Consider the following 10,799-nt stretch of genomic DNA (forward strand, 5'->3'; position numbering starts at 1 on the left):
CAGTTTGAACTGAATCAGTTGAGTAGACCTGAGATTCACAGAGAGACCAAACATTCACAGTGATACTTTTATTGTGAAAGGATAAACAAATGACAGATTATTAAATATAGATATTTCCTGTAATATTTGTAACATGTACATTAATCTGAAAACATGTTAGTGAGTGAAAGAGACATGTACAGACTGAACTCTCTGTTCAACAGTGAGAGAGTTTCTCTAACAGGAGGAGACTCTCTCTACTACACTGAACACAGAGACACTGAGGAGCCAGACGACCAGAACCCAAACCCAGGACACAGAGGCTGAGTGAAGGTGGTGTTGAAGGTGTGGAGGTGGATCAGTGAGTCAGAGGAGACTCTGTAGAAGGACAGAGAGCCAGCAGGACAGTCCACATACACTGCTACTCTCCTCTGTCTGTTGGGGACAGAGGAGGAGGAGACGGAGAAGGAGATAGATGTTTCTCTCTTATTGTGACAGACAGAGTGAACTTGATCAGAGCAGTACAGTCTCCAGGACTGATGGTTCTCTCCAAACACACAGTCTTTTCTGTTTCCTCTTCTTCTGATTCCTCTGTAACTCACTGATATATAAACCCTTCCACTCCACTCCACCTCCTAGTAACAGCGACCAGTCAGACCAGTTCCACACAGCAGCTGAGCCCAGTGGTCAAATCTGTCTGGATGATCAGGATACGACTGATCCTCCTCCACATGTGTCACCTTCCTGTTGTCGTCAGACAGTTGGAGCTTTGTGTTCACTGTGTTTGTGTCGATTGTGAGTTCACAGGAATCTGATGGAGACAACGAGACGCAACACAGGTGGAGATATTGATCTGTTGTGACTGAGTCTTGTTTCGTTTTCATGGAATCAAATGAAAAACACACTTACACTTCCTCAGACCTCGTCTCAACCATTGGACTCCACCAGGCACCCTGAAAGAGGGAGGGGGCACATTCACATTCAGCATGCAAACATAGACATTACACTGCTTTTAAAGACAGATGGTTGTATTACTCTCTTCAGATGTAGGCTTGTATGTATGGATGTACAGTCACCACAGAGAGAAAAGTAGTGGAGTCTTTATCTTGTCATTATACAGAGAAAATATTTCATCATTTGTGAAGACACACAATCCTTAAAGCTTCCTTCCTGTATGTTGAGTTTAGAGTCTTTCACAGTTTCACAGTCTGTGATATGTTAGAAGAATAAATCTGACAGATGTTCACATGTCAGGGAAGAGACTAAACAAGAGACAGTCAGAAACACATGTTGGAGAGGATCAAACAGCAGGAGGCTCAAACTGCTGGAAATTCTTCTTCCGTATCTTATCAAAATGAAGACTGTGAGACTCCTTGGTTACTGTGAGCAAATGAGTTCAACAGTAACGACCTGCTGCTCAAACCTCTGCTAACAAAGGGGAGCTGTGAATTTAGTGTGCAGGTACTCTTTCTTTGTATTGCAGCGCCTGTCCCACTGAGGTTAAATACATGTGAACGACTACTTACAACTACATTTAGGAAAACATCTAGACCATCAGTAGGTGAACAATAATAATAATAATAATAATAATAATGATAATAACAATATAGAAATAGATGAAAAATCTCCACAGACTCCACATAAAGTAATTTTCAGAGTCTAGAAATGACTGTTTAACAAAATCCTACACAGTTTGGATGAATATTCGCTAATGCAAATCAGGTTTTACATGGTCATCAGTTAAACAGGTTGATGAATCCTGACCTGAGAATTTCCAGTGAACACTGTGGACTTGCGGCGGCAGCAGACAGCAGCCTCACTCCTGAATCCTGCAGGTTGTTGTTACTCAGGTCCAGTTCTCTCAGACTAGAGGACTGGGAGCTGAGGACTGAGGACAGAGCTTCACAGCTTCTCTCTGAGAGCTCACAGCCACTCAGGCTGAAGAGACAATAATGAAGAAGAGGACAAACAATATCTGTGTTAAAAGGAACAAAAACCTCAGTTTGCTTCACAGTTCCCAACAAACTAACAGCACTGCATTTCAAAACTGGGCAGAATATTAAACAGATATTTTTTCTGTGGATCACAGATCTGCCCCTGTCCACATGAAGTGTCCTTGGGCAAAAACCTGACCTCACTGGTTCCTTGCATAAGTAGGTCCCTGCCATCAGTGAGTTTGAATAGATGAATGAGAGGCAACATGTAAAGTGCCTTTGGTACAAGTGCTATATAAATACAGGGAGGTCCACCAGGGGAGCATCTGCAGGAGTCATGGTGGAGATAATCACGTCCTGGGCCCAGAGCTGGGTGCGATACTGAGGCAGGTCAGGCCGGTAATGTTGTATAGAGCGAAGCAGCACGACCACAAGACAGAAGCAACATGGTCAGAGGAGGAGAGCTGCTCTTCAAACATGACGCCCAGGTTTCATGGTTGGGGTCAGTTGAAGAGGTGATTTTGATATTGACATTGTGATGGAGAAAGTGGCCATGATGAGTAGGAGTTTAGTCTAAGAGAGGTTGAGCTGAGGCTGAACGACAGACATTAATCTTGAATTCACTTATTCCTCCTGACAGCAACATTCAAAGACATCCAATTGACAGTGACGCTGACATTACATCCACATCTCTTAAGGATGTAGTAATTATGTATGAAGTTTCTCAGTCGACTTTAGATTCAGTCCAGAAATGTGTTTCTTCAGAGAACGTCAGAGAAAATTACTGACAGAGGCAGAAACTACAGTGATTCCACAGATAAAGGTCATCAAATAAAACAGTGCAAATTATTATTATGAACCAGTGGCATTAGTATTATTAATTAGTTCATTTGTCCATTTGTCTTTCAAGTTATTACTTTTTATTGGTTGATAAAACATACAACATGTTTTGTCATAGTTCTCATTACCTATTATTTAGTTGTAGTCCTGAAAAAAAAGGTTGTCAGTGAATGATTTAGCTTTCACTGGCGTCATTAACACTGACATGTAATTATCCAAACCACATCACAAATCATCATCAGTGAATTTATCTAACTGAACCAGAGTTCATATATGTGTGCTCTACAGAATATAAAGTTGAAGATGACAAATGGACTGAAACATTTAAAAATGTGAAAAATCATTAGAGAAGCTGTTTAAAGTGTACGGCCCTCCCTGATGTCAACAGTGTTGGACTTGATATACTCGATATTTCCAGTCATTTCAAACAAACAGTAACTTCATCTGACCTGAGAGTTTCCAGTGAACAGTGTGACCTCCTCAGTGCAGCAGACAGTGACTCCACCCCTGAATCCTGCAGGTTGTTCTTACTCAGGTCCAGCTCTCTCAGACTAGAGGACCGGGAGCTGAGGACTGAGGACAGAGCTTCACAGCTTCTCTCTGAGAGCTCACAGGCGCGCAGACTGACAATGAAAAAATGAACATGAGGACATGTAAGTGTTAAAAGGAACAAAAATCTCAGTTTGCTCTACAGCTCGAAGCAAACTAACAGCAAATGCAGAGCAGCTGATCATTTGGAAGCTGATTCACTTAAAATCCTGTTTACCGCCTGGGTTTATCTTGAGAGGAGAAGCTAAAACATGGGTTAATGTAATTGTTCAATCACAAGTTTAATACCTCGCCTTACCTGAAATCACCTGTCATCCTATTGACCACACCCAAGATGTTATATAACCCCACCCTTGTGGTCTGCAGAGCTCTTTCCTTCAAACCACGATGAGAACAAAGAGAAACACTACGAATTAAAGAATGGACTTTAAAACCTTACATTATTTTATTGGGTTAACATTATGGCAGTTATTTGATTAGCATTTTATAGTTTCATGGCCTTTGAATGTTTATTTGTATTGCGTAGCATTAGATTAGAAGTAAGTTCAGGAAAAGTCAGTTTGAGACAGCCATGATCAAAATCACCAAAGACCTGTTAATGGCAGCTGATTCTGGGGTTAACCATACTTGTGCGCCTTGATTTGAGCTCAGCCTTTGACACAATCTCTTATCGCTCCTCTCCAAGAGAAATTAGCAGCCATTAGCATCATTAGCATCCCTCTCACCTGGTTTAAATCATATCTATCTGGTCACACTCAGTTTGTTTGGTTAGACAATTTTTGATCATAAGCTTGCCCAGTTCTTAGCTCTGACATAAGGCTCCCACCTATTTATCATCCACCTTCTGCCTCTTGGACACATTTTTTAGGAAATGTAATATTCAGTTCCTCTGTTATGCTGATGACACCCAGCTGTTCAAGTCTTCTTATCCAAAGTCCACCCTTCCACCATCTTCCCTCTCTGATTGTCTACTGGAAATGATCTCCTGGTTGTCCTCTAACTTTCTGAAACTCAGCAGTGATACAACTGAGGTTCTCCTCGTTAGTACCAAAACTACCTTAGCCAAACTTGACAGTTTATCTCTAGTTATTGACAATGTCACAGTTCCTCCTGCATCCCAGTTAAAAAGTTACACCTTGCACTTCGAAGCCCATGTCAATAACATCACCCAGGCTGCATCTTTCCATATACAAAATATCAATTGCTTACACTGGTCACTGCTAGTGTTGTGTGCTCATTAGTCACAACCTGCATTGATTATTGTGAATCTATCCTCTCTGGTCTTCCTCGCAAACTCCTCCATAAACTTCACATATTACACCTGTCTTCCAGCAATTGCTTTGGCTCCCTGTCAAACACCATATTAATTTCAAGATTCTGCTTCAAGTAACCTTGCAACAACCTGGCACCTCCTTATGTGTCTCATCTACTCCATATCTGCACACCTGCCCCTACTCTTGGATCTTCCTCTCCTATTAATCTCAGTGTATCTCCTGCTTATCTGACTACCATGGGGTTTGGAGCCTTCAGCTGTGTTGGCCTTCAACTCTGGAACTTAAATAAACTGTATGGACTCCCTAATGTCAGCATTGTTGGACTTGAGAAATGCTTACAGTCATTTAAAACAAGGTCTGACCTGAGAGTTTCCAGTGTACAGTGTGGACTCATCAGTCCAGCAGACAGTGACTCCACCCCTGGATCCTGCAGGCTGTTGTTACTCAGGTCCAGGTCTCTCAGACTAGAGGACTGGGAGCTGAGGACTGAGGACAGAGCTTCACAGCTTCTCTCTGAGAGGTTACAGCCACTCAGTCTGAAGAGATGATAACAAGGAATTAAAGAAGAGAGGAATTTATTTCCTCTGCAGTTGAAAAGATATGAGTCTCTTTATATAACGATGAATAAATCTGACAATCTATACACTTACAGAGCTTTGTTAGAGGCTTTGACCACTGGCAGCAGCCTCAGAAGAGCCTCCTCTGAAGCAGAGTATTTCTTCAGGTCAAACACATCCAGATCTTTTTGTGATGACAGTAAGATGAAGACCAGAGCTGACCACTGAGCAGGAGACAGTTTATCTGTGGAGATACGTCCTGATCTCAGGGACTGTTGGATCTGCTCCACTAGAGAGCCATCATTCAGTTCATTCAGACAGTGGAACAGGTTGATGCTTTTCTCTAAAGAGGGAGTCTTTTTGATTGTCTTCTTGATGTAATGAACTATTTTCTGAATTATTTTTGAGCCACTTCCTGTCAGTGTCAGTAGGCCTCTTAAGAGAGTCTGATTGGTCTGCAGTGAAAGACCCAGGAGGAAGCGGAGGAACAAGTCCAAGTGTCCATTTGGACTCTGTAAGGCCTTGTCCACAGCACTCTGGTAGAAGAGTTTGGATTTGTCTCTGAACAGTTTAAACCACAGGGATGTTGGTTGTTCTTCTGACATCAAATTGACTCCAGAGTTGATGAAGGTCATGTGGACATGAAGAGCAGCCAGAAACTCCTGAACACTCAGATGGACAAAGCAGAACACCTTGTCCTGGTACAGCCCACTCTCCTCTTTAAAGATTTGTGTGAACACTCCTGAGTACACTGAGGCTGCTGTGATATTGATGCCACACTCTGTCAGGTCTGATTCATAGAAGATCAGGTTTCCTTTCTGCAGCTGCTCAAAAGCCAGTTTTCCCAGAGATTCGATCATCTTCCTGGTCTCTGGACTCCAGTGTGGATCTGTTGCAGCTCGTCCATGATACTTGATATTCTTCAGTTTGGACTGAACCACCAGGAAGTGGATGTACATCTGAGTCAGGGTGTTGGGCAGCTCTCCTCCCTCTCTGGTCTTCAACACATCCTCCAGAACTGTAGCAGTGATCCAGCAGAAGACTGGGATGTGGCACATGATGTGGAGGCTTCGTGACGTCTTGATGTGGGAGATGATCCTGTTGGCCTGCTCCTCATCTCTGAACCTCTTCCTGAAGTACTCCTCCTTCTGTGGGTCAGTGAACCCTCTGACCTCTGTCATCATGTCAACACACTCAGGAGGGATCTGATTGGCTGCTGCAGGTCGTGTGGTTATCCAGAGGCGAGCAGAGGGAAGCAGGTTCCCCCTGATGAGGTTTGTCAGCAGCACGTTCACTGAGGTGGACTCTGTGACATCAGTCAGGATCTCAGTGTTGTGGAAGTCCAGAGGAGGTCGACACTCATCCAGACCGTCCAAGATGAACACAACCTGGAACTGATCAAACCTGCAGATTCCTGCTTCTTTGGTTTGAGTGAAGAAGTGATGAACAAGTTCCACCAAGCTGAACTTTTTCTCTTTCAGCACATTCAGCTCTCTGAAAGTGAATAGAAATGTGAACTGTATGTCCTGGTTGGCTTTGTCTTCAGCCCAGTCCAGAGTGAACTTCTGTGTTAAGACTGTTTTCCCAATGCCAGCCACTCCCTTTGTCATCACTCTTCTGACTGGTTCGTCCCTTCCAGGTGGGGGTTTAAAGATGTCTTCTTGTCTGATGGTTGTTTCTGGTCTGGCTGGTTTCCTGGATGCTGTTTCAATCTGCCTGACCTCATGTTCATCATTGACCTCTCCAGCCCCTCCCTCTGTGATGTAGAGCTCTGTGTAGATCTTATTCAGAAGGGTTGGATTTCCTGCTTTAGCAATTCCCTCAAACACACACTGGAACTTCCTTTTCATCTTAGATTTGAGTTTGGGCTGGCATTTGTTAAGAGCCACTGAATGAACAACAGATAATAGGAAAACATTTAATAGCACAGCAGATACTGCATATTTTAGAGAAATCTTTCAAATTACATACTAAATTGGCACATATCCTCCTTGGGTATTACTCCTTTGTTAAAACACATTAGCAACTCAAAAATTAAATAGCTGCCATTTCCATTACTTGCCAACATTACTGGCAAGTAAATGTCATTTTTTTGTAATAAGTTTATCCATAATTTATCCATATGAAATGTCAAGGGGGTCATATCAAAGACTTTAACAACATAGAAGATGAAACTGAGTACCCTGTTAAAAACAAAAGATGCAGTAGAGTACATTTCAGCAAAAATATCAACAAACTCAAAGTTGACTCATGAATTTTTGTTAATTTCTGCATTTAAAAATAATTTACCATAAATTTTCATTATTTTTGCATATACTTTTCTTTAACAGTGCAGTTTTTTCTTTCATACTAAGATATTAGGACATGTGTCTTTACATGATAATGTTGCAGAGGACATGAAGAACTGTTCGTCTGGGGTAAATACTGCCGAACATTATCAACTATTTGCTGTGTGAATGTGACAGTATTATATGATAAGTCAGGCCTAGTTTATGTGGCCAGTCCATTGTATTTAACGTGGCTGATTCTGGGGAAGAAATCACAATGAAAACAAAAGTGAATTTCCTGGAAGCTCAACATGACAGTCCAACAACTGAAAGCTGGTTAACGCACATGGAGTTAACTTTTCATGGTAAAATCCAAGCTGCACCTGAAATGTTTGTGCCTTACTGACAAGCCACCAGAAAACCTGTTGAACGCTACCTGCTGTAGAAGCTGCACGGGCTGACGAATCTTGAGGCCCAACTTGTGACTGTTTTCCTGTTGGGGGACAGTGATTTTATATGATAAATAGTTATTTGTAAAAAATATGCATTGTCCATTTTCATTATACCTGCATTGCTTAAAAATAAAATATGTTCTGACATCCAGAAATTAAACAGCTTAAGCTTTGAATACATTTCAGGTGTTTGTAAATCTATTGGATACTGTTGTTTATCCATAATGGGACATGTATATCATGTTTTTCTTTTCCTGGGACTGACCTTCATTGCCTTTGATCTTCTTTAAAATCCACTTTGCCACATGCATAGCATGTTGAGTAGTGTACATGTTGACCATCAAATTCACTGTTTGCGGTCTGCTTGCATCCTCCAGATAGCATCTTTTGATGGCAGGGAAACCATCGGGTAACTCAGCATCCTGCAGGTACCACTGGAAGAGTTCCAGTTCTTTAGCTCCCAAATCCTGCAAAGCTTCCAGCAGCTGCTCCTTCACAGACGCCTCCATCTTTTCTCCCTGGTAGCATCAGAGGATTTTTACAGCTCAATAACACACTCTTTAACCAAGAATAAAAATCTCAGATGATCATATTACATGCTCTGATATGTTTGTTTGCTGCACTGAGCTGATGTTGATGTTGAAGGGATGAAAGATTGTAAAATGCATCAACAGATCAGTAAAAAACCTTTGTGATCAGTGACTGTCGACCTGGTAAACAATTATCAATGAATCTTACAGATCTGTGAGATTAAACTGAGCCAACTGCAGCCACCTGCTCTCCAACTTCATCCAGGACAAATTCAAGTCCCACATCGGTCTGACTCACAGCAGTGACGGCCGACAGCAGACAGAGACTGAGACTCAGTCTTCATCCTGCTCCTCAGACGTCGCAGCGTCGGCTGTGGGTTTGATGAGAGAACAGCTGAGACACTTCACAACAAGTTTGTGGTGTGTGGGTTTAAAAGTGATTTAACAGGTACAGCTCAGTTCACTCACCTGGTTTGGTGATTCTCAGTTGAATTGGGTGTTTAGGCATCTCAGCTAAATTTATTTTTACAGCTTTTAGACGTCAAGCTCATGTGTGATCTTATTTAACAAACAGTATTTCTTTGCAAAAGAAGAGTCAAACCTGTCATATGGTTTTATGGTTCTGGGCCTTGTTTTTTTATTCTCATGAAAGAAAAATTCTGGATTATGTCAATATACTGACATGAATCATTTCAAATGCTTGTCTCTGAGTCAGACCAGAACACCACCAGTTATCAAGTGTTTTTCCCCATCAGCTCCAGCTCTTGAAACAGGAAGTGGAGGACTCCATTTCCACTGACTGAGCCCTGTCAAAGGAAAGTTTCTGTTCCAGACAAAGTCATTTTATGTTATCAGCTGCTGATCAAATAACTGGTTCAACTCTGAGTTACTTATTTTTTCATAATACTTAATAATTAATAATACTGAATGTTAATGTGTGTGTAAATTCCTAATAACTGCCTCCAAAGTTTCCTTCAGTGACTCTAACTACAGACATGAGTTACCAGGGAAACAGAGACAGGGTCCAGCTGCTCCTCCTCTCATTCATTTCTTCAGCTGAATCACTGAGTCCTATAGTCAAAGGACAAACATGATGTGGTTCGTCTTTAACCACATCTTATATGTTCTGATCATTTTCTAATCAACAACCTACAGCTGGAGCGTGAGCAGTAACTACACCTGTCAGGTCCATGAGCTGCAGTACATGTAGAAAGCAGCAGAACATGGATATAAGTAAAGTAGCTCAGAACTGTACTTGAGGAAATGACTCAGTTACTTTCCAGCACTGCTGAAGAGTTTGATCCTGAATATCGATCCAAGAGGGAGAAATAAATCATCAAAATAAACTCTCAGTAAACTCTCTAAACATATGACATGTTCAGTATTTATCAGTGATAGGGAGTAAGAGTCACTATTGATCAGTGATAGGGAGCCAGAGTCACTATTGATCAGTGATAGGGAGCACTAGTAAGTATTGATCAGGATTGAGGTAAAATAGAAGCGACACTGGCTCCAGTTGGAGGAGAACCAGGATCCTCTGACTCATTGGATGCGGCAGTAATTGTCTTCTGAACATCACACAGAGCTTTAAACCCCCTGTCAGCCCCTCAGCCTGCAACACTGCGTCCACATCAGTCCTGAAGAGTAAACGTCACATGCAGCTGTTCTCCAGCGGCTGTCCGGCCGAGCTCAGGCCGCCTTTAGTGGGCTCGGACAGCGTGAGAGCAGCGGGGCATGTCCGCCTCCTCCACAGGCTGATTCAGCCATGACAGTTGCCTTCAGTCATCAGCATGTGGAGCAACACAGTGATAACGACTCTGTGTTTCACTGCTGACCATCAAACCTCTCTGCTTCTGCTCTTATTCCACCGCTTCTACCGGGAACATGGGCCCGACATGGCGGACAGAGTTAAAGCTGCTCCAGACTTTACTGTTACTGAGTCATAATAACACGATAACTTCCACTGTTTCTGCTGGAACTCAGGTCATTACAGGTGCTAACGACTCAAACATTAAAAAAGCTCCTCACATCACCTTCAGGTGGAGAAAATAATCCGTGTCTCAGTGTTCGTTAGAAGAGAAACTAAACTTCAACCAGGAGGAGCCCAGGGAGGCTTGTGTGTGGGGGGGCAGTGGGTGGAAAACCATGGATGTATAAATACCATGGATGTGTTACAAGAACAGCAAACCGGATCTAAAAATGGCTTCCGGGTTACTTCCGCGTTATGTGGCCCATAGAGACTGCGCAGTAGTGTCACTCCCATCCTGCCTTTGGGCAATGAGAGCGATGGATGTACTATAAGAACTTGTTATAGTCTTATCAGCAGATCCAAGCAGTCCCAGCGTTTGTCCCTTGAAAAACTAATCAGGAGCATCTTAAAGGATCAGTTCACTCCATCAGAGGTGTTTGTCAGGTGG

The 10,799-nt window shown here is 42.4% G+C and overlaps 1 protein-coding gene across 3 annotated transcripts; it reads right to left on the reverse strand.

Moving 5' to 3' along the window:
- Window positions 1-50: 50 nt before the first annotated feature.
- Window positions 51-10,453, reverse strand: LOC139609625 (NLR family CARD domain-containing protein 3-like). 3 transcript variants are annotated; one of them, XM_071464485.1, is made up of 10 exons: window positions 8,851-10,452; window positions 8,591-8,753; window positions 8,118-8,370; window positions 7,837-7,893; window positions 5,227-7,021; window positions 4,939-5,112; window positions 3,203-3,376; window positions 1,744-1,917; window positions 889-932; window positions 51-790 (listed from the first exon to the last, which is right to left on the reverse strand). In XM_071464485.1, exons 3-10 carry the CDS (start codon window positions 8,359-8,361, stop codon window positions 615-617), a joined length of 2,838 nt encoding a protein of 945 aa, XP_071320586.1. In that variant the 5' UTR covers window positions 8,362-8,370; window positions 8,591-8,753; window positions 8,851-10,452; the 3' UTR covers window positions 51-614. The 3 variants fall into 3 exon arrangements, with proteins under 3 accessions (XP_071320586.1, XP_071320587.1, XP_071320588.1); XM_071464487.1 differs by lacking the exons at window positions 51-790; window positions 889-932; window positions 1,744-1,917 and adding an exon at window positions 3,601-3,677 and having other exon boundaries at window positions 3,243-3,376; window positions 8,851-10,453; XM_071464486.1 differs by lacking the exons at window positions 51-790; window positions 889-932; window positions 1,744-1,917 and having other exon boundaries at window positions 3,233-3,677.
- Window positions 10,454-10,799: the final 346 nt, after the last annotated feature.

This window comes from Trachinotus anak, unplaced genomic scaffold (genome assembly GCF_046630095.1).
Source record: "Trachinotus anak isolate AG129_WGS33_773 ecotype Australia unplaced genomic scaffold, CSIRO_AGI_Tana_v1 ptg000026l, whole genome shotgun sequence".
Lineage (NCBI taxonomy): Eukaryota > Metazoa > Chordata > Actinopteri > Carangiformes > Carangidae > Trachinotus > Trachinotus anak.

Coding starts and splice junctions, on each gene's coding strand:
- LOC139609625 (XM_071464485.1), bottom strand. CDS start 8,361: ATGGAGGCGTCTGTGAAGGAGCAGCTGCTGGAAGCTTTGCAGGATTTG. Junction 5,113..5,226: donor AAAGCCTCTAACAAAGCTCT/GTAAGTGTATAG, acceptor TCATCTCTTCAG/ACTGAGTGGCTGTAACCTCT. Junction 933..1,743: donor TGTTCACTGGAAATTCTCAG/GTCAGGATTCAT, acceptor TCCCTCTTTCAG/GGTGCCTGGTGGAGTCCAAT.